This window comes from Gracilinanus agilis, chromosome 1 (assembly GCF_016433145.1).
Source record: "Gracilinanus agilis isolate LMUSP501 chromosome 1, AgileGrace, whole genome shotgun sequence".
Taxonomy (NCBI): Eukaryota; Metazoa; Chordata; class Mammalia; order Didelphimorphia; family Didelphidae; genus Gracilinanus; species Gracilinanus agilis.
In genome coordinates this window covers 254,645,965-254,673,836 of record NC_058130.1, presented here as the reverse complement: position 1 = coordinate 254,673,836, position 27,872 = coordinate 254,645,965, and the positions used below count along the sequence as shown (strand labels likewise).

General features: G+C 35.6%; 1 protein-coding gene across 1 annotated transcript in view; it reads right to left on the bottom strand.

The window, feature by feature from the left end:
* The window catches only part of RNF38 (ring finger protein 38), a 43,104-nt gene that overhangs the window by 1,958 nt on the left and 13,274 nt on the right, over positions 1-27,872 (bottom strand). Inside the window, exons 3-10 of the mRNA XM_044660985.1 lie at positions 23,460-23,673; positions 21,434-21,601; positions 19,446-19,616; positions 15,635-15,796; positions 13,806-13,912; positions 11,039-11,123; positions 7,590-7,711; positions 6,991-7,090 (exon numbers count right to left, since the gene is read on the bottom strand). Coding sequence (XP_044516920.1) covers positions 6,991-7,090; positions 7,590-7,711; positions 11,039-11,123; positions 13,806-13,912; positions 15,635-15,796; positions 19,446-19,616; positions 21,434-21,601; positions 23,460-23,673 — 1,129 coding nt within the window. The remainder of the gene's footprint in view (positions 1-6,990; positions 7,091-7,589; positions 7,712-11,038; positions 11,124-13,805; positions 13,913-15,634; positions 15,797-19,445; positions 19,617-21,433; positions 21,602-23,459; positions 23,674-27,872) is intronic.

Genomic DNA, 27,872 nt, shown 5'->3' with positions numbered 1-27,872 from the left:
GTTTTGGTAACAATAACCTTTAACAGAAAATCTCTCTCATCTTAAGTTTAAATAAACTTAGGAACTGAATCAAAAATAGATATACCTTCAGGGCAATTTTTTTTAAATATGGCAGTGACATCTAGTGGCAAATCTGGAAATTTTGTGTGGAATAGTTTCTATGTGGGCAAAGTAAATGATATTTAAATCTATATACCATTAATTTCAACTTTCTTTTATACATGGATGAAATTATCCATGGGGTAGTTTTACCTATTTACCCCTAATGGAGATGGTGAAGAGCCATCCTTACATCATAACCGTCCAAGCTTGTGACTTTACTTTGGATCAATGGACTATACTGATTTATTCAATAAATAATTGTGTGTGTGTGTGTGTGTGTGTGTGTGTGTGTGTGTGTGTGTGTGTGTTGAGTATCACATTGCTTGCCTTTTCAACGGGTAAAGGAGGGGATAGAGATAGAAAGAGAAATTGGAATTCAAATTAAAAAAATTTTTTTCCTGGGAAAAAGTAAATGTTTATGTTAAGAAAGGTCCTGAAGGAAGGGGAGGGGTTGACAGAGATGAATACAGATGGATTTTAAGGAATTTACAACGTAGTAATGAAGATAACTTTTAATTAAGTATAGGGTTTACCAAATTGGATAAGTTTTACTGGAGATTATTTTGGACAAAAATATCTTCAAAAACCAAGGTTCAGGCCCCAAATGACTGTTAATATATATTGGCAAATCAAATAATCAATAAGCATAAATTTGTATGACACTTGCCAAACCAGGCAATATGCCAAGCCTTACATATATAAAGGAAAAGAAAATTTAAAAAACAAACATAAACAAAAAAACAGTCCTCCTGCCTACAAAGTTACATGAAGGAAGGTGGGTAAGACAAGGATTCCTCCAGAAAAAAACCCAGAGGGCCAAATATGGTAAGAACAGAATAACCTCTGTTCAAAAATGTAAAATTATCCTTAGATTCTTGAATTTTCTTGAGTTATATGAAAAAAGATAGAGGAGGTCCCAGATTTGGCCCTGGAGCTATAGTTGCTGATATCTTCCTTTCTAAGGAGTGGATGTCCCAGGAGGTTAGTCTCAGGGTAGCCCTGATCAGAAATTTTGGGAATGAATATACTAACATGGATAATTATATTGAAGCAATCATTTTTCTTAAGACTCTATCTTATGCTTGAATCACAGCTAGAATTCCAATAAAGCCCTTTCATTTAATGCTAACTCACTAAGATGGTTGCATTTTGCTACTGCTTTTTTATTAAGCACCAAAGTATACTTAGAAGCTACATTTCTAATTATTCTGGCCACCACAACACTCTTTTTTAACATTATCATAATACAGTTCAAATCACTTCCTACCAGCACTAAGAATTTTCATGCATGTAGAACTTTCACCTTTGCCATTGCTTTAAATATTGAAGCTTCTTTACTTTTCCTTAATAATGACAGGGTTTAAGTTCACATTTTATTGATTTTTGCCTTTCATTCACATATTTAATGATTTTTTTCATCATTTCATCTCTATCAAGTCAAATCAGTAGCACCTGAAACACATAACCAAGAAAAGTTTCATCTGCTTCCAATGAACAAATATTGAGAAGCAGTACAATTTTCCTTTAGAGATCAAATAAGATAGATAATATTTATAAAATGTTAAACACCATCTGATATGTAGTAGGTGCTGTAGAAATGTTTTTCCTCTTCCTCTTTTGCAGAGTGAAACACCATCATCTTTCCTAGCTTTGACAGAAGCAATATTCCATGAAATAAAGGACATTAATATTTGAGATTATGGTAGCTAGATGTCACAGTGTGAGTGCATGCCCTGGAGTCAGGAAGATTGCTCATTCTGAGTTCAAATCTGGCCTTGACACTGACCCTGGGCAAGTCACGTAATCCCCACTTGCCTCACTCAGTTTCCTCATCTGTAAAATGAACTGGCAAACCACTCCAGTATCTTTGCCAAGAAAACCCCAAATACTGTCACAAAGATGACAACTGAAAACAATCGAACAACAACAAAATATTTCAGGACACACACACACTCTCTCTCTCTTTCTCTCTCTATTATACATTCACACACATTTCCTTTCTTAAAAAAAGAAAGACACAAAGAGTCAGTGTTACAGTGTGGAATCAAAATTATATGGATGCATCTATGTGTAGGCGATACGAATGATTCTCTGACTTGTGAATAGACAAAATTCCAACCCCTAAACTTTCATTTTCTTTGTTTCAATAATTCTATGATGTGTGAAAATATGCTTAAGTTAACAAAAATTAACATTTTAAAAACTTTATTACACTAGACTTCTTGAAGGAACATTTCATTCACTTTCCTTTTAGTCAGAAATATGATGAAGCTATTTTAGGTGGTTAGTTTTAATAAGGAGTCACAATATTATAATTTCTTTTATTTAAAAATTTTTAGAGGTAAAACTATTTAACCACAAAAGACAAAAGCCCAGACTATCTTTATAAACATATATCTGATAACAGTAAGATAAAGAGGGAGGGCAAAAGGGATAGAAGAGAGAAGAGAGAGAAAAGGAGAAGAGAAGAACAAGATATGAGAAAGAGAAAATATTTTTAACACCTTAAATACAACAAATGAAAGTCTACCTTTGAAGGCCAGAGGTAGCCTGGCATAGCAGAAAGTACATTAGACAGGGAAACAGAAGATCTAATTCTGGTGCCAATATTTTAACAAGCATGACCTATGAAGGTCAAGGAAGCAATGTCAAATGGAAAGAATATTCCTTTCACCTTCGGGAAGCTTATGTTGAAGTGGAGGATACTTGTTAACAGAAAACCAGGATAATTTGAAGAGAAAAATGAAAATATTAACAAGAGTTCAAGAAAGCCTACCTATAGAGACAGTACACTACATGAGCCTGGATGTAAACTAGAAATTCTAACAGAGGTAAGGAAACAGAGCGTTTCAGGGATATAGCAAAGGTGGGAAGAAAAGTGGCAAAAGTCATTAGTTTAATCTCTTTTCTTATCTGTAAAATGGAGATAAATGCACCTATCTTGTTTATTTTGTAGGATTTTGGTAAAGATTTTAGAATAAGGAATGTGAAGGAACTGCAATCTGTAAAATGCAATCCAGATGTAAAGGGTTACTGGATCCAAGGAGCCTTTCCTGGTGCTCAGGAAAGAAAACAATTAACAGTAATACACTTTGATTTGGTTAAAAAATGAAATGCCTGTTGGATTAGAATTGATTTCCCTGTTCTTCCAACCTCTTAAGGCTTCCTAGATACAGAATTCTACTCAATATCTGATAACCATGATGATGACAAAGAAGAGCAGTGTTGATTAGTGGATTCTAGTCCTGGCTTCTAATCTTCTAGTTCATAAGATGTGCTCCTCAACAAGTCACTTACCCAATCAATTCCTCAGGCAACTGGCTAAAACCAAACTGAAAAACAGCTATAAAGCTATATTGATAAATGGAGTCCACCTCACTATGTGAGTTCCTTCGAGTCAATGAGATCGCAATGTGATTAAAAAAAAAAGCAACAGCTCATATTTACATAGAACTTTAAAGTTTAAAGTGCTGCTCATACAATGATGCAGAGAATATATATTATCTCCAAAATACCCAGTATAAATAAGGAGATAGTAAGAATAAACTTAATTGTCCTTAAAAAATTCAAGTCACGAGGCCTAAAAAAAAAATTCTAAAGGTATGGTAGTAAATTTCTTTGAAATGGAGAAAGGGAAATGTATTATAGAGACAGTGTAAAATCATTCCAATTTTCAAAAAAGGACTATAATGGACTTGCAAACTAAAGGTCAGTGAATTTAACTTCAATTCCTGGAAAATTTCTAGAATTTACTTCTAAAAAGCAGGCTAGAAGACCTCTAGAAATGCCAGGGCTGAGCAAAAAGAAAGAATACTGATTCATCAGAAAACAGATCATGGCAGTCTAACCTCATTTCCTTTCTGACATGGCTTAACAAAACAAATCACTACTTTACAGGCTCTTTCAACAAGGTGTCTCCTGTTTATATATCAAAATCATTCAAGATTCCTTGTAAGCTGTAAAAACAGCAACAATCTTATTCAATGATCCTTTGACCATAAACATCAGATGAGATATAGAACAAGGAGACAAATGCTTGTCAAAGGCATCTGCCCTTGAGAGGGAAAAGGGTAGATCCAGCTCTGAATCCAGACTGAATAAAGATTCTCTATGGAAGAACTCTCCCAAATGGCCTGTTTGCAGATAGCATTTCATTGATTGCACCAAGACACGTAACATTTCAGAGCATCCTAGAAAAGACCTCTAATCCCTGAGAGGTGTTTGGTCTATCCATTCACCTAGAAAGAGTAAATAAAGAAGGCCTATTGCTTAAATTTCCATGTGCATTTGAATGGATACCCTATACAGTATATCTAAAAGTAGGCCAAGAAAGGATAAAAGCTGTTACCAGGGAATTGTAGAAGATGGGCTGGTCACATGGCAAGAATGAGGGATGAAAAAGTGAATAGTCAGAATGCTCCACTGATACCCTCATGGTGTTGGGAGAGAATGAGGAATATCACCCAGCACAACAGGTGGACTTACATTGGCAAATTTTTGGGAGGGCCTGGACAAGTAGCAAAGTACTGAAAGGCATGGAGAATTAAAATATGAATTTGTAAAGGAAAATCTTGAGTCAATGATAAGATACATTTGAAAAGCTACACAGTTGGCCCAGTATTTTAGCAAATCATTTGACAAATGTACTTCTTCTGGACAAAATGGATAGATAGATGTGTAACTTTTGAATTGTTTGAAAAAAAAGTGAAGTATTTAATGGCTAAATGTCTATTCTACAGAGGTCTTCAAGGGTTTATGCTTGATCCTAAGCTATTTAATGTTAACAATGACTGGAATAAAGGCATAGATAATACGTTTATCATATTAGCACACATCAACCTAGGATAGTCAATTTGATAGAGGATAGTCAGGATTTAGCAGCAGCTTACTGGACTGGAAGGCAGAGTCACACATATTAAGATGAAAAATATTAAGGATAATAAAATCCTTATACCTAAAAAAATTTACAATTGGAAGGTGGAAGTGATATAGCTAGACAGCAGTTCCTCTGTTAAAGATTAGATGACTTTAGTGTATTGCAGTAAATTCAGCATGACTCAATAGTGAGGTGACAGCTAATAAGATGCTATGTTGCATTAAGAAAGGTACAGAATCCGGGATTTAGGAGGTTATTTTTTTTTTTAATTTTTTAAACCCTTAACTTCTGTGTATTGACTTATAGGTGGAAGATTGGTAAGGGTAGGCAATGGGGGTCAAGTGACTTGCCCAGGGTCACACAGCTGGGAAGTGTCTGAGGCCGGATTTGAACCTAGGACCTCCTGTCTCTAGGCCTGGCTCTCAATCCACTAAGCTACCCAGCTGCCCCCAAGGAGGTTATTTTTGCATTGCCCTCTGCCATGCCCAGACTACATATGAAAGATTGTGCTCAATTATGGATGCCACAGTTTAAGAAGGATATTGATAAGATGGAAGGATCCAGTGGAGGGTAACTACTATGTTAACTCACTCATATGAAAATTAGTTTAAGAAAGTCAGAAGGCAAGTCTCAGGATGGGAAATTATCTATTTCCAAGTATCTTAAGGATTGATAAATGGAAGAGGGATTATACAAGTTGTTTGCCTCCTATGACAGAAGCTGTATTTTCCAATTCCTTCTTCCTATCTATAGTATGGGGAGACTTTATCTAAAAGAAAGCAAAGCTACCCTAGGGATCTGATTGGTTTCAGCTTCCTTCCCTGCCCTCAACATTAAGCCTAAGACAAAGTTGTCTCTAGGACCTAACTGGCCCTGGCTTCCCTGATGCAGCTTCCTAGTCCTCTAGGGGCAAAGCAAGTCCCAGTCATATAGATGCTGCCTCTCAGATTTCATGGGTGCAAAAGAACAGGAGAGTTACCATGCTTTGATGACTTACAGATCACATATGTTTCCAGAGGAAAACAAAAGCTATAGAACCATTATATCCTTATTGGATGCCCTTGCTGTGTTTGAGCAAGGTAAACCTCTTTTGTTAAATGGTCTTTGACTTCAAAGTGTCTTGTTCCATCCCAACACGAAATCAGAACTAAAGAGGGCAGCTGGGTAGCTCTGGATTGAGAGCCAGGCCTATAGAGGGGAAGTCCTAAGACACTTCCTAGATGTGTGACCTGGGCAAGTTACTTAACCTCCACTGCCTAGCTCTTACCACTCTTCCGTATCAGTTCTAAGGTAGAAGGTAAGGGTTAAAAAACAAACAAACAAAAAAACCCCAAAACAACCAAAAAACAAAGAGGGTGCTGCCATTGGAGTCAAGCCTATTAAGAGTCCATTATGCAGATCCATGAACAATGGGTAAAAATCAGAAAAAATGAGATTTAGGTTTGATGTAAGGAAAATATTCCTAAAATTTAAAAATTAGCCTTCCAAAAATACAGTGGGGGTTACCTTTGGAAGGGGTACATTCTCTCTCGCTAGAATTCTTCAAGTCTAGATTGGCTGACCAATTGTCAGATATGTCAGGACATTCTTATGTGGGCACAGTCTGGAATAGATCAGAGACTAGCCCTCAAGCTAAGAAAAGTTTTTATATTTTAAAATAAAAGTTTTATTGTGTTTAAATATAAAAATCATTCTTAGCCAAGGGAAGTCCAACAATCTGCAGGCTAGATTTGGCACTCAGGCCTAGTTTGTCTCTGTACTAGATGGCTTCTGGGGTTCTTTCCAACATAGATTCTATGAAAGATATTTAAGAAGTACTTTTTTAGTCACCCTTTTAACTTGCTTATACTTTTAGGTCCTTGTGCCTCTTTCCAAAGCATGCTAGTTCCTATACCTCTACTACATGATAAAAACAAGCTTCAACACAAGAACTTTGGGGAATTTGTTACACTTATGGGGAGGAGAAATCAAAAGTACATGTGAAATTAAACTAATAGAAACTCCTACTTTACCTTAAGCCATTTGTCAACACACTTGGCATGGAACTCATGGTTACAGGGTAAGACTCTAAGTAGCTGCCTTGACTCAAAATCACACATGCATACTACGCACCTAAAGAGAAAACAAAACAATGGAACAATGCTTGTAAAGTAAAACAGTACATTAGGTTTTTTAGTCTTGTTATACCTGGAGACATCTTAGAAACTGTCATATACTAGCATATCAGAATACTTTCATAATTCCTCAGTTACTGTCAAAATTAAATTACAAGTTTAAACTGAAATTATTAATACACAATTATCCTAAAGATAGTTAACATGTAAAACTGAACAAACTTTAAGAAGTCATGTAGAAATGTCTTTTAATTTAAAAAATTAAAATAAAGGAGTCTTTTGAGTAAATATAAAATAATTCCTGCTTCAATACACAAAAATTGCTTCTTCAAAGAGATCACTAAAGTAAAGAATTATGTTATAAGTTATCAACCTTTTACTTTTAGAGCTGAAGATATGTAAAGTGCATTTGATTTTCTAATGATCAATGCAGATCCCAAATTCAAAGGATAAAAATGTGCTTAATTAACAGACTAAACCAACATTTAAACACTTACAAAGTCTGCTCTGACTGGTGGTTGTTAGGATTGAACCGGTAAGATGGAAGCTGTTCAATATCTGCTTTTGTTAATCCACGTGGCTTAGCTTCCCCTAGTCGTTCTGCAAGATTTAGCAATGCCTGTGAAAGGAGAAGAGATATTTAATTCATTTGAAAAGTCTACTAACGATTTTGATAATAACTACTTTTGTGTCCTCTCTAACAAACATACTTCATCAACAGGACACTGTAATGGTACTTGGAATGAGGTGAGGAGAAGCACAGAAGACTCTACTAGATACCTGATTTAATCCTAAAATAAAAACATTTACCTCATCTCAAACATCATTATATCTTCACTAACTTTGCTGCTTCTTGTTACATTTACCTATTCAAATACTTTTGAAGCAGGGTTCCACAGATAGAACTTGGGTAGATAACCAAAAGGGGGAAAATAGGTGGTTTCACAGGCTGTTACTAAAAGTTCTAGAGGCTAGAAAAAATGGGAAACTGACTATAAAGTAAAAAACAAAAGGCATCAAAATAACATCTTTGGGAAATTCCAGTGGCAACTTCCCTTCCTTTCCCTTCCTTCCAATAATCTGCTGTGTGCTGCCAATGCTAATGCTTGGGCAAAGAGAACCAAGAAGAGAAGAATAAGAATACTCAAAGATAAACCTTCACAACTACAGTCTTTGGTGAGTACTTGAAAAATTAAGCACTACAATGGTTCTAATACTAATGATAAAAAATGATTAACATTAAATAGGCAAGAGACATGAATAGGCAATGTTCAGATAAAGAAATCAAAACTATCAATAAGCACATGAAAAAGTGTTCTAAATCTTTAGAGAAATGCAAATGAAAACAACTTTGAGGTATCACCTTACACTTAGCAGATTGGCTAAAATGACAGCAAAGGAAAGTGATAAATATTGGAGGGGACATGGCAAAATTGGGACATAAATGCATTGCTGGTGGAGCTGTGAATTGATCCAATCATTATGGATAGCAATTTGGAATTATTCCCCAAATGGCTTTAAAAGACTGCCTACCCTTTGATCCAACCATACCACTGCTGGGTTTATACCCCAAAGAGATCATAGGGTAAAAAACTTGTACAAAAATATTTATAGTCATGCTCTTTGAGGCAGCAAAAACTTGAAAAATGAAGGTATGTCCTTCAATTGGGGAATGGCTGAACAAATTGTGGTATCTGTTGGTAATGGAATACTATTCAAAGGAATAATGAACTGGAGGAATTCCATGTGAACTGGAAAGACCTCCAGGAATTGATGCAGAGTGAAAGGAGCAGAACCAGAAGAATATTGTACACAGAGACTGATACACTGTGGCACAATCGAACATAATGGACTTCTCTACTAGCAGCAATGCAAGGATCCAGGACAATTCTGAGGGACTTATGAAAAAGAATGCTTTCCACATCCAGAGAAAAAACTGTGGGAGTAGAAATGCACAAGAAAAACATAGGATTGATCCCATGGTTCAATGGGGATGTGATTGGGGTTGTTGACTTTAAATGATCACTATTGCAAATAGTAATGATATGGAAATAGTTTTTGAACAATGATACATGTAAAACCCAGTGGAATTGCTATTTGGCTCTTGGAAAGGGGGAGAGAAGAGGTGAGGGGAAGAACATGAAATCATGTAACCTTGGGAAAATATCCTAATTAAATTTTTTTTAATGGGCATTAAAAGTAATGTTTAAAAACTGCTAATTAATAAAAAACTAACTGATGATAGCAAAGAGTCTCATCGGATAAAATAGAAATCCAAGCTGAAGTATCAATAGATGGAATAGAAGTACAAAAAAAAAAAAAAAAAAAAAAAAAAAAAGACTGCCTAATAAATGCACTTTAATATCAGAATTTTAAAAGACTAACACAAGAGAATAAAAAATCCAGGGAAATCACAGAATATTATCCAAGATCTAGGCACACCTATAAAAGCTGTAAATGACAAAATGAATGAAATCAAGGGAAAGATCAGACATTGCCTAATAAATGCACTTTAATATCAGAATTTTAAAAGACTAACACAAGAGAATAAAAAATCCAGGGAAATCACAGAATATTATCCAAGAGCTAGGCACACCTATAAAAGCTGTAAATAACAAAATGAATGAAATCAAGGGAAAGATCAATAGGTAATAAAAATACAATTGAAGGAAAAAAGTCAGGAAAGCAATATTACTGAAAAAACAATGTACATATAAGACAAAACAACAGACTGGGAAGAAGCAGTAAGAATTATAAAAATTAATTAGGACACCAGAAGATAAGAAGCAGCTAGACACAATCTGAGGGATTAGAAATATTTTTTCCAAGGCACTATATCAGAAAATGTGCTACAAATAAAGTAGCAAAAAATAAATAGGCACAAGGAATTTGAATTCTCCAAAGCATAAAATCATATAAGTTTACGTTATGAAAATAAAAATTATCCACACATTGAGAAAAGTGGAAAAATATCTATCATGTTTATCCTTTTTTTTAAAACCCTTACTTTTGGTCTTAGTAACAGCAATAGTAAGTTAGTAAGACAGAAGGGCAAGGATTAGGCAATTGAGTTAAGTGATTTGCCCAGGGTCGCATAGCTATGAGTTGTACAAGGTCAAATTTAAGGCCAGGACCTCCCAATTTCAAGCATTCTATCCAGCAACCTCGTGTTAAATGGGGAATGGACTTTGTTACTCAAAGTGGTGTCCATCTTGTGCCAGGAATTCATTATAACACTAGCTGCCCCCAAACCCTAAAGAAATATTAATTAAGAGGAATTACAATGATATCTGTTTGCTAAAACAAAAGAGTATGCACTCAATAGCCTCCATATGACCGGGGGAGATGCAGTACTGTTACGTTCTTGGTGAATTAAACAACTATAGGTTGGAAATATATGAATTGGCTGTTAAGTTAGGCAACATTTTAAAGTACTCTCAATAAAGTGGTGACTGGCTATTTCTAAAGAACATACTATATGCATTTATGTAACAATAAAAGCTTTTGAAAAGCAAGAGTATGTTTGTAATAAATATATTTACCATAAAATCAGTATTTATACATTTTGGAAAATACCTGGAATAGTAAAATTATTCCAAGTAAATAGAATCCAGGGGCTTTGTTAAAGAGATGGGGGAGATAGTATGGAAGTTAGGAGAACATGAATTCAAATCCTGCCCCAGATACTTACTAGCTATATAACTCTGGGTAAATCACATGCTTTTCTAAGCCTCAAATTCCTCATCTAAAATGGGAATAATAGAACCAACTTTCACAAGAGTTTATAAGAGGATCAAATGAAATATAATTTAAATGTTGACAACCTTAAAAGCACTCTATGTTATTTTAAAAAACTAAATGTCTTTTTTTCTTCTTTATGGTAGAACATTTGGAATATTCTGGTTTGATGCTATTCCCAAAATTAATTTAAAAATTATTTACTAACCTCATAATTTTCTACTTCTCCATCTTCTACATCCAATTCAAAGCTGAAGGCTGGACCTATTGCAGGTGGCACTGGAAGCATTGATCTATAAGAAGGACAACAATTAACTCTTTAAGTTTAACATTTAAAAGCTTAGTGAAGAGTGGGAATGGAGATGAATTAAAGGAAACTTTTGCTAGGTGTGAGAAAGGTTGGCCTTCATGATGATTTACTTTCTAGAAAACAGCGATCATAAATGGCAAGTTAAAAAAGAGAAAAATGGGTTTTGGTGGGTGAGATACAGCTTAGGGAAAAAAATAAGTGGGAAATAAAGAATGTGGAACGAGGTACATTACTAGAGAAGAACAGATTAGAAATGTCCTTTAAGGATATTGCCAGAGTATTTGATATGAAGGGCAGCAGAAGAACAGCTGCCAGGAACAAAGTGGTACAAAAATCATTTCAGTGATAGTGAGTAAAATAAGAAAAGCAGGTGGTCAGAAAAATTTATTAGTCAAGGGTTTTAATCTTCTATAATTCTGATTTAATAACTTTATCAATGGATTGTTAATAGCCATTGAAAAGTCCTGAACAGATTAAAGATATCTAATTTTACACACATGGAAGTTTAGGTCCCTTCTAAAGACAGGTCTAGGCATTTATATAAGATATTCTATTCTGAATTCTTTTGTTATTTAAAATTTTCTTTGGGTTGGATATTTATATCTCATATATTATAGTGGTTTGGAAAGAAAAAAAAATTCATACCACCAGTAAATAAGTAGCTCTACTATTATTCCAGAGAGAAAAAATAAAAATGAATAATTAATACCTTTGAAGAATTAAACACTTTAAAAATTAAGTAGACCTCCAGCCCTAAAATGTTGACTTTGCCATTCCCCAATCAACAAATGGTCAAGTGACATGAATAGGCAATTTTCACATGAAGAAATCAAAACTATCAATAAGCACACAAAAAGTGTACTAAATCCCTCCTGATTAGAGAAATGCAAATGAAAACAACTCTGAAGTACCACCTTACACCTAGCCCACTGGCCAATATGGTAGCAATGAAAGTGATAAATGTTGGAGGAGATGTGGCAAAAATGGGACACAAATACACTGCTAATGGAGTTGTGAATTAATCCAACCATTCTGGAGGGCAATTTGGAACTATGCCCAAAGGGCTTTAAAAGACTGCTTGCCCTTTGGTCAAGCCATACCACTGGCTGGGTTTGTACCCCAAAGAAATAAATAGGGGAAAATACTTGTACAAAAACATTTAGCCACATTCTTTGTAGTGGCAAAAAACAGGAAAATGAGGGGGTGTCCATCAACTGAGGAATGGCTGAAAAAATTGTGGCATTGTGATGAAATACTATTGTGCTAAAAGGAATAATGTATTGGAGGAGTTCCATGTGAACACAGAGACAGGTACACTGTGGCACAATCGAACATAATGGACTCCTCTACTAGCAGCAATGCAACAATTTCTGAGAGTCTTCTAAGAAAGAATACTATCCACATCCAGAGAAAAAACTGTGGGAGTAGAAATGCAGAAGTAAAACATAGGATTATCACATGGTTCGATGGGGATAAGATTAGGGATGTTGACTTAAATGATCACTCTATTGCAAATAGTAATAATATGGAAATAGGTTTTGAACAAAATATGGAAATAGGTTTTGAACAATGATACATGTAAAACCCAGTGGGATTGCTTGTCAGCTCTGAGAAAATATTCTAAATTAAGTAATAATTTGAAAAAAAAAATGGAGGGCAAGAAAAAAAAATAAAATGTTGACTTTGAAACTTGTTTAAATTAATTTAATAATTTCTCTAAAACAAACCAAAAACCCTATTTAGATGCTAACACATACATTATCAAGGAATGTTCCTTTCATTGACAAAAGTTCATCTGTTTTTCACTCTAACACCACAATGAGATATTAAATTTAAAAGTCAACCTCCAAAAAAGAATTTATAATAACTTTAAAATATATCAAATTGACAGAAAATTGGAATTATATATGCTGGGAATTTAAGAGTGCTTTAGTAGGTATTTCTCTGAGACTCAAGAGACAGAGCACTCTTTCCTCTTAGTAGAAGTAGCAAATATAGAACAGAAGCAGTGAGAGGCATAGTTGATACCAGCTAACAAAAACACAGTCTCCTATTTTGAATCTTTTTTCTGTTGTCTTCTACCTTCTTTGATACCTGCTATCTTATAAATTTATTTTTCTGGTACAAATCTTTTCCTCACAAAATGATATAATTCTTTGAGAGTAGGAATTGTTCATTTTATTTTCAGGATCTTGTGCATAGTAGGGGTTTAAAGAAAATGTTTAAATTGAATTCTCCTTGTATATTGCTATCCTTTTATTTTGCTTTATACTCCTTGAAAATAAAGCAGAAAAACATTCTGAATATGAAATACCCCTAAAATAACCATCTCAAGATGACTTTGCTTATATTAAGTTTAAAAGATACTATAGGGGCAGCTGGGTAGCTCAGTGGATTGAGAGGTGGGAGGTCCTAGGTTCAAATATGCCCTCAGACACTTACCAGCTGTGTGACCCTGGGCAAGTCACTTGACCCCCATTGCCTACCCTTACCACTCTCTTCTGCCTTGGATCCAATACACAGTATTGACTCCAAGATGGAAGGCAAGGGTTTTAGAAATAAATAAATAAAATAAAAGATGCTATATAAAAGAGGGTATAAATATCATAGAAAAGAAATGTCTAAAAACTAGGAAAAATATTAAAAAGGCTGAGATAGGACTTACAGTACATATGGTAGGAGGCTGGGATGATAAGGGGGAGGTGGTATTGGTTGCTGAGATCGATATCTACTACGTCCTGTAAGTCTTCGAGGCATAAAGGGAGGATAAGGCTGTTAAGAAAAAATGAAAAACTATGTTATTTTCCTACGCATACCTGATTAAATTTGACACTTTTATGCATTATTCTTTAAAAAAAAAAGGCTTAAAAATTTTTTTGGGGGAAGGATTAGCTTATGATTTTATTCCTATAGGAAATGCCCTCTACCCATGAAAATCTACTTAATAGAGTTGCCTAGAGTAGTGATGGGCAAACTATGGCCCGCGGGCCAGATGTGGCCCCCTGAAATGTTCTATCCGGCTGCCTGACATTATTCCTAATCTGATGAATAAAATGAGTAGAATACAATACAATGAAACTTTGAAAGAGTTGCCTTAGAAACAGACTGACAGATGAGGACTTCATTTCCTTTGGCCCCCTCTTTAAAAAGTTTGACCATCACTGGCCTAGAGCATTGAGAGCTTTAAGTGACTTGCCCAGGATCACACAGCTAGCATGTGTCAGAGATGACACTAAAATCTGGGTTGTCCTGGGGATGACTCCAAGGATGGTTCAAATTATAGTCTTTCCCTGGTATTCATTTTTTGAAAGCTGTCTCTCTCAAGCAAATTTTTGAAGTCAAGAGGGACCAGTTAGTCTATGGGGAAGTTCAGTCAGAAATACTCAAGTTGTGCAACCAGTACATCAAGACTGAAATGTTGGAGAGAGGCAAGGCTAGGGTGGATAGGTTATGTTCTGGAGAGAAGGTGAGAGTGTATGTGTTTGTGTCAAGAAAAGAGAAAAAAGATGGAATTTCAAAGGTTTTGCCTTAATGAATATTCCTTGAAACATCAATGAAGCAGATGACAGCATTTTTACTCTACATTTCCCTTTTCATTCTTTCAAGAAAAGAAAAAGATGGTTTTAAAATACATCACTATATTCTGTGCATCTTGTCCCAGAATGAATCCTCTCTCACAATAAAGGAAAAAGAAAGCAAAAACAACAAAGCATCTGTATCTGATGATACACATGACATTCTTATATGTCTCTAATTAAACAATAGGTTTGGGGGTTCGACCCTCAGGTTCATTTCTGTGGAAGTGAGAGTTTGTACCACCATGCTTTGAGAGCATCCCTTGAAAATCCTGATTTTATGATCAAGGAATAGCAGGGTTAAGGGGGCATACCTCGTTAATAAAAGTCCTGTCATGTGTTATAACATAAAGCCAAGAAGAAAAGAATAGACCATTTGACTAAATAATGTGTTTTTTAAAAGAAGCATTCTTATTATTTTACTGATTTTATTTTTAAGATTTAGATGGAATTGACCATCAAATTATTTAGTTAAGTTAAAATGAAAAAACTAAACATAATAGATTTCAAAGTAAGTGTCCCTAACACATTATTACTACCTACCTACCTCTACATCCCTATTTTTGTTCATTTTTAAGTCAACACCAAACTTTTAGAGAAAATTCAATGGAAAAACCTTATGTTCAGAATGTGTAAGAAATCAATTACATATTTAAACTATTCATCCATAGCTATCATTATTTAAACTTTTGTCATGTGAGCAGAATAAAAATTTATTTAGAAATAAAATAATGGCTTCAACTATGCTTGGCTTTAGATTAAATAATGGTAGTAATTCCATATGCCAATTATTTTAAGCAAATACTATTTATATCATTTTACTATAAAATATTCACTATTACAATGAAAAGTATACATAGTGATAAGATTACTTAAAAAAAAAAAAAAAAGAGCAATGTGAATAAAATATGAAACTTACTACTCCAAAAGATACCTCCTGGTGCAAAGGATCATGTGTTAAGAACTGGAGAGGGGCTGATGGAGGTAATGTTGGAGGATGGGCTGAGGCAGGATAAGTAAAACCTCCTACAGGAAGGTGTTCTCCTAGGAGTTCGACTTCATTTTCTATCCTCTGTAATGGCTAATTAAAACACACACAAACTTTATTTGAAGATTCAGACAAATTGGGATCACTTTTAAAAGGTTTACAATTTGAAACCATTCTGAAAAACAAAGTGAGAATATAGAAGACACTGAACATTGCTATAGACTTTTACTAATTATTATAAAATATTGTACAAAGTAAAAGGTATTATGCATTTCTACTATTCAGGACCTCAAAAGATAAAACTAACTTTACTAATGGAATACTTTTTTTCACATAGAAGAGGAAAAGAACATTGTAGGATTTACACATTGCTTAAAATTGCTTGTTTCACAGTATTTTGACATACTCATGATTTTCAGCCACCTAAAACCTTCAATATATGTAAATACAATACATCAATTAGTGGAATATATCACTATGATTTTTTAAACTAAGAACAAGACCAGAGGTGTATATCCATTATACAGAAATATCAATGGCTGACATTATGATTATACAAAAGCTAAAAATCAAAATAAAGTTCTTATTGTAATTAGTTCTAATTTTCAGTCACTTTCATATCTTTTGTAAAGATATGAAAGAGGGAGCAGCTGGGTAGCTCAGTGGAGTGAGAGCTAAGCCTAGAGATGGGAGGTCCTAGGTTCAAATTTGGCCTCAGATACTTCCCAGTTATGTGAGCCTGGACAAGTCACTTAATCCCCATTGCCTAGCCTTTACCACTCTTCTGCCTTGGAACCAATACAAAGTATTGATTCCAAGATGGAAGGAAAAGGTTTTAAAAAAGTGAGAGAGAGAGAGAGAGAGAGAGAGAGAGAGAGAGAGAGAGAGAGAGAGAGAGAGAAAGAGAGAGAGAGAGAGAATGAATACAGCTCTGAGTTTTCAGGCACAAGTCTTTTCTCACTCCAACCCAAAGAGCATGCTTTATAAATAAGTCTTTATTTGAATGAAGAAGAAATCCATGTGGCAATTTCTTTTGCATATATAAAGATTCTTTCAAAGTAGAAGTCTACAAAATGAAATTCTGTATTTTGAGAGCTACTTGTATCTTTACATATCTTAGTTCTTTAAAAAAATAAAAATAAAAGATAGCTAGAGAGAAAAATTCTGACATGTTAGTCTTTTCTGCCACAATCAGCTATTATGAATATCCAAGGTAATCACTGCCCTACTGTTGGTTCCTAGCACTGCTATACCCACAAGTGGCAGGATAAAAAAGATGATGAGAGACAACAGGCAACCTGTTACAATTGATAGTCACAACACTATTGTTTAAAAGGAATATATACTGAGGCCCAAGATACCTACTGCTTAGCATTCAAACTCTGCTTGTTCCCTCCTGCTTCATCCAATTTCTTGGATGCTGATTTTGGACAGTTTACTTAGAAAATGCTAATTGCCTTTCCCCTCAGCTATTCATGCCTAGGACTCACATTATGACCCTCACCCTCCTGAAGAAATTAAATTCATATATGTCTCTGTTCCCCAGCCACTGGTTGCTGAACTCTAAGCCACAGCCCATCTTAAGGTGTGGCATTTATGCTGAGTCTTAAAAGAAGCCAGGAATCTAGGAGGTGGAAGTGAGGAGGGAATATATGCTACAAAAGGGGGAAGAGAAAAGATATGGCACATTATGGGTGATGAACAGCTAACAGGCCAATACTGATAGACCACAGAATATGTAAGTAAGGATTATATGTAAGAAAACTGGAAAGAAAGAAAGAGGCCAGGTTGTGAAGGTCTTCAACTACCTAAACGAGAAGTTTATTTGATTCTAGAGGTAAGAAACCACTGGAGTTTGGGGGTAAGGAAAAGAGAAGAATACCATGGTTAGACTAGTACTTTAAGGAAATTACTCTGCTGTTGTGTGGAGGATGGACTGGAATGAATAGAAGCTTGAGGTAGGAAAATCAATTAGAAGGATACTGTAACAGACCAGGAGAGAGGTGAGAGGAATCTGAATTAAGCTGGTTGACAATGGAGAGAAGGGGATGTATAAAAAATGTAATAGAGAAATGACATTTAGTAACAGACTAAAGGTGAGGTGAAGGACAGTAGAGGGTTGAGAATGAACCCATGTATGTGAAGGCCCTTGACAGTAACAGTAAGTTGAAAGAGCAGTGGGTTTGGGAAGATCTGCTGCAGATACACTGAATCTGAAGCACTTACAAGATATCTAGTATTCAGTAGACAGTTGGTGATATGGGATTGATTGAAACTTAGGGCAGAGAATACAGATAAAGAGATCTAGGAATCACCTGTATAGTAATGATACACAAACCCATAGATGCAGATGAGATCATCAATAGAAAGAATAGAGAGAGAAGATGGTCCTAGAGAGAGCCTTGGATAACACTCATTATTTGGCATGACATGGGTGAAAGCCAGCAAAAAAGTTTTGAGAAAAAGCCACAAGACAGGTAGGTGAAAAACGTACGTGTACACACACACACACACACACACACACACACACACACACACACGCGCGCGCGCGCGCGCGCGGAAAGAGTATCCAGGAGAGGGTGGTCAATAGTCAAATGCTGAGAGACCAAGGACAACCAGAAGTGCCACTAAAATTTAGAAGTTTATACACTTTGGAGACAGTTTCAGTTGAGTGATGAGGTCAGAAGACAAATTTTATAAGAGAGTGAGGAAGTAGACACCAATTGTAGAAAGCCTTTTTTCCCTTCAAGGAGTTTACTTAAGAAAGGGAGAGGAGATATATAGTAAGAACTTTTTTTTTTTTTTTTTATCCTGGGACTCCATTCTAGGAGCATAGGGCCACAACCAGTAGGCAATGGGTCGCTCAGGGTCACCCAGCTGGGAAGTGTCTGAGTCCGGATTTGAACCTAGGACCTTTCATCTCTAGGCCTGGCTCTCAATCCACTGAGCTAGCCCAGCTGCCCCTACTTTAGGTTGCAGTTTCTTTAGCAGATGTAGTTTTTACAGGGTGGGGTTGCTAGCCCAACCCTCCTCCTAGGGACCGTCCTTAGCCCAGGAGTGGTAAGTTCTTACTAGTAAGAACTAGTAAGGTCTTTTTAAAGATGGATAAGACTTAGAAATGTTTGTAGACAATACAGAAAAAAACCTAAGACAGGATGAAACTGAATTATTAGAGAAAAGGGATGAAAGTAGGGGTAACTGATTGGAGACAACAAGATCAAAAAAAAAAAAGATGCATATAGACAAGCTGAAGAAAACAGACTCGGAATGTAAAAGGTGATTTGCTAAGTACAAAGTGGTTCAAATCTAAACCTTTAAAGAAGCTATGACTATTAAAAGAAAAAGACAAGTCAATATTCAAAAAAAAACCCTTCCTCATATTCCAGTCATTGTAAGGCTTAGTACAATATAATAATTAAAAAAAAAATCTAATTCTTTCCCGCAAATTCTAAAAGGATTTTTAATTATTTACTTTTGCTACTAAGACTGCAAACAAAAGAAGAGCAAAACAAAATTACAGCACATTATTAATATAACAGGAATTTGTGAAAACACAGGAATACCCAATTAACTTCAAGTGAATCTGTATGAATTCAAGTCATATTTCTATTTGTAGAATTTAGGCTCTTTTTTCTAGTTCAAAAAAATGAAATGATTACATGCATCTTTGGTCTAAATGACAAACTAATTAGCAGACAAATTTTTTAGCAAATTTATAGGTAAAAGAAAAGCATATACATACCGATCGTGATTGCTGTGTTTGGAAGGGGACAAACTGGCCAGGTGGTGGCAAATGAGGAGGATGATGTGGAGAAAGGTGAGGTGGATGTAAAAGAAATGGATCACTAGAAATAAGAGGTGGGAATGCAGCATATGGTACTGGTAAGTGCTGAACTGAACATGCCTGAAGCATCTGTAAGAGAAAAGACAGTAATTTATTTTTTGTTCCTAATAAAAGGAGGACTTATTTGAAAGGTCACCCAAAAATAAATAAATAAATAAATAAATAGATAGACAGATAAACAGATAAATAAATAAATAAATGAAAATGAAACTATCAAGAACGATAAACTATCAAAATATTGTTGATAGTTAAAATAGTAAAATAAAACAAATGAGAGAAATTGCACAGCATGATATTAATTTATTAAATTTCACTGTTTAAAGATAATGTCATCATTCATGCGCATAAAACCACTGGCCCTGCTATTTCACCATCATTTTTCTAAGTCACCCAAGTTGGTGAACTAAGAGTTACCATAGATTTCTCCTCCTTAATGATCACCCTCCTCCCCACCAGCCCTATGTCAAGTCTTGCCCATTCTTCCTTTAGATTGCAGCTGCTGTCTACTATTCTCCCAGCTGTATCTATGCAATTTTTATTATTTTTAGACCAGGAAAATGTGTAATTAGAATCTATTCCCCAAGACTTCATTTCCCAGCATCCCACTTTCCTTCTCACATTATGTGCTGACAGAAAGGATATAAGTTTTGTGTATCTCTCTCTCTGTCTCTCTTCCTGTAAACACGGCTGGTGAAGGTAGGGTAAGAGGCAAGAGAATTTTACTCAGGTTTTAATTTTTGTTCTTTTTATTTTAATCTACTTCAAGTTATTTTTAATAAACCTTATAAAATATAATATTGGAGTTACTGAACATTAATTTAAATCTTACAAAAGTTAGCTAATTTTTTAGGCAAGGAAGGTCTGCCAACTGGTAGAGGAGGTCTCATTAAAGGACCCTCATTTAAAGGAAAAGGAAGAAGAAAGGATATAACAGCATCCACCTAGAAAGGAAAGGATGGAGTAGAACATTTATAGAAAGAAGAAAGGGGTAAGACTGGCTTGATTGTGCCGACAGAAGGGAATAGAAATAGAGGAGACAAGAAGGGGCACTACTGGATAAAGGAGAGGAAAGAAGTGGAAGAAAGAAAAGTAGTGGGTACTTGGAGCAGAGGCCCAATTCCCTTCACTATTCTTCTCCACAGACCCCTGGAAGGTCACTCATTATTTCAATTCAATATAATAATCACTTATTAAGCACTTACTATGTGTGAAATATGGTTTTATGTCCTAGGAATACAAACAATACTAAATTAAACAAAACAATCCTGGGAATTAACCTTCTTTGAGAAAGAGTGTGTACATAAAACATGTAAACAAATAAGTAAATGAAGACAACGTGAGGAGAAAGAAAACACTAAATACTTGGAGAGTGAAGGAGGACAGTCTTGAAGTAGGAAGTGACACAATAACTGAGTCTTAATATTAAGAGGCAGAAATGAGAAAGAAGGGTGATCCAGCAAGGGAAACAATCTATAGAAAGGACCTGCAGTGACAGATGGAATGTTTGGGGGAACAGTAAGTGATAGGTTTTTCCATAAAACCAAGTACTTAAAGGAGAACAAAGTGAAATAAGCTGGAAAATAAAGGAATATTGGAAAGTAAAAATTTTTTCTGAGAAGTAACTGGGAACAAATGAAGTGGCTAGTGAATGGGATGACAGACTTATACTTTGGCAGCTGTGTGAAGAATGGACCCACAGCGCTCCCGGAACTAACTCTGGAATTAGGATTGATCTATAGCAACAGTTGGGAGCTATGTACTTTGAGAACAGAAATGGTCTCAGTTTACTCATCTATCTCCAGTTCAGTCCATTATATAGTATATCTTATCCTCACCCTAAAACATATTATTGCTAAGAACTTAAAAGAATATAGATGGATACTTACTGGAGGAGGCACACTACAGACAGGGAGGTGCTGTCCACTGAAAACCACAGAGCATCCTGGAACCTGCTGTGTATTACAAGCAGGGATGTGCTGGCCAGTGCAAAGTGGAATTCCATGGGGAGCAACAGTTGTTACAGTATAAGAAACTGGGACTGTGCCTTGATGAAGCTAGGATGAAGAAATGAATGTAATTTTAATAAGCATTAGTAACAGATGATTAACATTAACACTAGCCATTTGTGGTCTATTGAAAAAGGCTATGGACTTGATGTCAGAAGATCTGTATTCACATCCTAGATCTGTGACTGATTAAGCTGTGTGATTTTCAGGAAACTCTTCACTTTTTTAGACCTTAGTTTCTATACCTCTAAATTGAGTAATCTGTATTAGCAATTGCCTCCAATGAACATTTAGAACTGTTTTCAAACTGGTATTTCTATAACCTTCACTAGTGCATTTTGCATTAATATCTCCAGCACTTAGTACAGTTTAATTAAAGTTTGTCAAGCTCTAGGGACTGAGAGAAAATCCTCTGCCTTCTTATATAATGATCATCATCATTTAGATGTCACCTACTATGTGCCAAGCATTTTATAAATAGAATCTCATTTGATCCTCATAAGCAGCCTGGGAAATGGATATTGTTATTTCCCTCATTTTACAGATGAGGAAACTGAGATGAACAGAGGTTAAGTGATTTGCCTGGAATCATATAGCTACTAAGTGAGTTCAAATTTTCTTTATTTCAGGACCACTCAACTGCCTATCTTCCAGGGAATCAGTAAATCCAAAGTATTGTCTGTATGAAGAGGAGATGGCATTAGGCTAGCAACCACTGAAACAAATTTTACAATTAGCTTCCCTTCAGCTCTTCTCAAGATCAAGGTCTCAGAGAAAACACTCATCTCAGAAAGATAGGATGTGATCGAGTAAATTCAAATATTCCATTAGAAAAATAGAGGTTGGGGGCAGCTGGGTGGCTCAGTGTATTGAGAGCCAGGCCCTAGAGATGGGAGGTCCTAGGTTCAAATCTGGTCTCAGACACTTCCCAGCTATGTGACCTTGGGCAAGTCACTTAACCCCCTAGCCCTTACCACTCTTCTGCCTTGGAGCCAATACATAGTATTGACTCCAAGATGGAAGGTAAGGGTTTAAAAAAGAAAAAAAGAAAATAGAGGTTATGACATTTTCTATTATAATGGAAACAGGAGGAAACTTGTCTACACATTTAGGAAAACTAGTACTCTGTTTGCAAGGCATGAAATTGGGTTCACTTTTTCTGCCAAGGAAAACATTTACTTTATCAAAAATATGAAAAAAGTTAACTTCTTTTTTGGGGAGGAAGGCCATATATGATATTCTGATTTAACTTTTATAAAGCATTTCCTTCTTTTGACAATCTGTATTATGGGAAGGGACAGCTTCTTGGCCCTGAAAAACTAAGAGATAGGCCAATGCCATATAATTAATATGTAAGGGATGGAATTTGAGTCCAACCTTTCTTGATCCTAAGGGACAGCCAGTCAGTCCTCTATTCATTGAGATATGAATGTGGATGCCAAAAAGAAACTGTCATAAAGGTTTGAATTCTAAACTGAACACTATTATCCAAATACTTTGATCAAAACCTTGAGGACATCCTTCATTCAACCAAAAATCCCTATTCTAATTTCCAATTGGAAATCTAAATTCCAATGAATTTCTTTAGCCCAAGTTACACAGATGCCTTTGAGCTAAAATAAAGTCATAATTACTCTCCTGGGTCTTTTCTGACATTTGCAGCTGCCTGGGAGATTCTGAGACTGTCATCCCTTTTTCTTTAACTGTGGAGTTATTATAATGTGAAAATACCCATTAAAAAAAAATACCCATTTAAAATATGAATTCTCCCCTATCCCCCCCCACAATTCAGACACTGACCTAAATTTTTTTTTGAGAACCCAAGGTATCCTGCATATACAACTTAAATGACCATTTCTTTTTTTCTTTGAGTGATAAGAATTACAGTATTTACTCAGCACAATACCTGTTCATGTATGTCAACCATCACTGCATTCTGCTGCGGTGGGTGAGCAGCAGGATGCAACATACGTGGGGATACATTAGGAGGATGGAAGGCTCGGGGCTCCTCTATTGCTTGCTGCTGTCCATATGAAAGATGGTGATAGTTTTCATCTTGACTAATGGAATTATGTCGAGAGAGACGATCCCTCCTTCCTCTCTGGCGCCTAACAGGAGGACTGAAACACATTAAATGTGATAGAGAAGGTAAACAAATTATTTTAGGCTGCCAATAGGATCCTATTTGGGGAATGCAATTGTAACTTTAGTAGTATGGGGGAATGTCCAATAGCAAGGAAGATGAAGGTATTCTCTGCAACTCGTGGTCTCTCAAAACAGGGGCTCATTTCTTGTGTTATGGACCCACTGCTGACTGCCTGATGACCCCAATGGATTCCCTCAGAATAATGTTTTTAAATAAACTAAAATGCTTATTATTTTAAAGGAAAGCAATTATACTGAAATCTATCAAAATAGTCTAAAATACAAAGTTTTTCAGGTTCCATGTTAAAAACCCATCTTAGGAAATTGCGTGGAGGGCCAATGAGATGTTAAGTGACTGGCTCAGTCATTCAATCGCCATGTGTCAGAGATAGATCTCAACCCCAGGTCTTCCTGACTCTGAGGTCAGCAGCCTAACAGTACATTCCACACTGCCTCTCATTTAGTTTCCGATCACGGAATGAAATTAGGTTTTTATATGAGCATAAACAAAATAATTAAGGAGATAAACCTGCTAAAAAAAAAGTTAAAGATACACCTTCCTTTTTAAAAGCTAAGCTTCTTAAGGCTAGGGATTTATTTCATTCTTTATATCTATGTCCCCAGGGTCAAGCACAGTACCCCGCACATACAAGATAATAAGTACTTGATTGATTAGGCAATAGATTATGTTCTTGAAAAGTTTCTTGTAAATACTAAGCCAGTCCTGCACCCTTAACCTGACCTCCCCAAAATATTTATTCCTAATGATCATAGAGTTCAGAGGAGAGCAGTACTGGGAGAGGTAACATGGTAAAGTGGAGAGAACACTCCATCTAGAATCAGATAACTCTGTCTGAATCCCTGTTCTACTCACTGCCACCTTTTTAAAACCTAGCAAGTCATTCACTTTTCTAAAGCTCTGGTTCCTCTTATCTATAAAATCAGGGGATTAAAGGATTTTGGGTCATCTGACAAACAAATAGACAAGAAATGTTCCCCTGCCCAAACTCTCAAAATCTTCTCAAAACATGAATGACATAGAAGATAGACAGTAGAGGACAGCTGGGTGACTCAGTGGATTAAGAGTCAGGTCCAGAGACTGGAGATACTGGGTTCATATCTGGCCTCAGACACGTCCTAGCTGTGTGACCCTGGGCAAGTCATTTAACCCCCATTGCCTAGCCCTTACTACTCTTTTGCCTTGGAGCCAATACATAGTATTGACTTCAAGATAGAAGGTAAGAGTTTTAAAAAGAGAAGATAGACAGGAATTGCAGCTGCTCCTCAGTCTGAGACAGCACAAAGCCTCATGAGGTTATCAGCCTTGGGAATTAAAAGTAGAGAAGCTAATCCCAAGAAAGCTCACTCAGCTTGTGAGACTCAGCAATTTCCTGGTTGCTACTACTATAGTTTCTGCCAGTATAGCCTGATCCAGGCTTTGCCTGTAATTCCATGGCTAAAAGCAAAGAGCTCAACTGTGTCCCCACCAGGGGGAGGTATAGGAAAGCAGGAGCCTACAATATAACAGCTTTCAGGGAGAAAACTAAAGAGATGGAACTTCTCTGCACAAAGTAGTACAAGGCTTGAAGGAAAGAGAGTAAAGCTAGGAAAAGTTAATTCCTCTGTATGGAAAAAGGCTAGAATTTAAAAAAGTAAATAGGGAAGAAAAAAGAGACTGAGTACTAAGGTATTAGGAAAAAGAAACCTCGTCAAAAACTAAAACATAAGCAGAGAAAAATTTGAAATGAAGTGATGATGGTCACCAAGGCATCTACACAACCACAAATGCACCCAAAGAAATGTTGCAAGATAAAGGAAAATGAGAGAATCCTCATCCCATGAGAGAATATTCTATAGATTTCACAAAAAACATGAAAATGCAATAGCATATTCCAGAATGGTTCAAGAGAAAAACAAGAGTCTAGAAATAAGTTAAAAGAGGGGGCAGCTAGGTGGCTCAGTGGATCAAGAGCCAGGCCTAGATACAGAAGGTCCCGAGTTCTAATTTGGCCTCAGATGCTTCTTAGCTATATGATCCTGGTCAAGTCACTTAACCCCAACTGCCTAGCCTATACTATTCTTCTGTTCCAAGATGGAATTACGGGTTTTAAAAAAAAGTTAAAAAAAAAAAAAACAAAACACACACATGGCAGAACATGTGTCCTTTTGCAGCAGAAATAATTAGAATAGGAAATATTTGAATCCATGCTATTATAATATATGAATATATATAATTCTTATATTTCCATGAATTATATTTATAATATAGCAATTATATTATAAATATAATAATATATAAACATATAATCCATGGAAAATATATTTTATGTAAAATATATACTAAATTTATACAAATTAAATTAATATATAATATATATTAAGTAAAAATATATTTCCATGGAATATATGTATTCCATGGAAATGTAAGAATCCACTTAACAAAGCAAGAGAAAGAATAACTGACTGGGAATACGAATAAAGGACAATCTGGAAGAAGAGAAGCAAAAAAAGCAATGATGTTAAAAAAACCCACATGATCTTTATATAAACAAAACACATTGATTTTGAAGACACTAGGCAAAAAGACAACTTAAAACTCACAAACTTCCCAGAAAATAAGTTAAAAAATTAGGCCTTAAATGAGATGACCTCTAAATTTTTTTGTTGTTTGAGTCATTTTCAATTGTTTCCAAGTCTTTATAGTCCCATTTGATGTGGCAAAGATACTGGAGTGGTTTGCCATTTCCTTCTCCAGTTAATTTTTATGCATGAGGAAACTGGCAAATAATGTCAAGTGACTTGTCCAGGGTCACAGAGCTAATTTCTGAAGCCATATTTGAACTCGGGAAGATGTGTCTTCCTAACTCCAGATATAGCACTCAATTCACTGTGCCACCTACCTGACCTAACTTTTAAGGGTTCTAAATTCTAACACCTTCATTAAGCAGTGAATACTAACTGCTACATTAGGTGTAATTATCAAGCACTTAGGTATTCACTAGGAAGAGCACTGTATGAGGCAGATATGGATCAAAAGAAAGCTCGAGCTTTCCTAACCTCAAGGAACTATCAATATATTAGAATAAAAAACCAACACTGGAAGCTATTAGTTTTTAAGAATTATAATAGATCTCATCTAACCATTCCAGAGAGCAATGTGGAACCAAGCCCAAAGAGTTTTAAAAATGTGTACCCTTTGATATATCAATATAACTACTTGATCCAAAGAGATTAAAAAAAAAAAAAAAAAAAAAAAGGAAAACGGACCTATTTGTAGAAAACTATTTATAGCAATTTTTGTGGAAACAAAGAACTGGAAATTGAGGAGTTGTCCATCAGCTAGGATATGGCTGAACAAGTTATGGTATATAGAATACAATTGTGCTGTAAGAAATAACGAGCAGGTTGATTTCATGAGCAGGAAAGACTTACATGAACTGATGCAAAGAGAAGGGAACAGAACCACAAGGACATTGTTCTCAGTAACAGCAAAATTGTTTGATGAACAAGTGTGAATAATTTAGCTATTCTCAGCAATAGTCATCTGAGACATTCTCAAAGGCTCATAATAAAAAATATCACGTGTCTCCAGAGAAAGAACTGAGATAGTCTGAAAGCAGACCAAAACATCCTTCACCACCTTTCTTCTTTCTTTTTGTTTTGAGATCTCTTTCCCAAAAATGACTCATGGAAAAATGCTTTACATGATTGTACATGTAAAAATTATATCAAATTGCTTACCATCTCAGGGAGGGAATTTATGGAAATCAAAATTTATATTAAAAAAAGGTAGAGGGGCAGCTGGGTAGCTCAGTGGATTGAGAGCCAGGCCTAGAGACAGGAGGTCCTAGGTTCAAATCCGGCCTCAGACACTTCCCAGCTGAGTGACCTTGGGTAAGTCACTTGACCCCCATTGCCTACCCTTACCACTCTTCCACCAAGGAACTAATACACAGAAGTTAAGGGTTTAAAAAAAAAAAAAGGTAGAGAAAATGTTAAAAATTGTTTTTACATGTATATGGAGGGGGGATGACAATTTAAAGAAAAAAAGAAACACAACAAATCAATTATATGGAGTAACAAAGCAATCTTCTATGTGATATCTGAGAGGAAATTCATTATTGGCTGAGAGGCATCAGGGAAACAATCTTAAAACTAAAGGAGACATCATCTG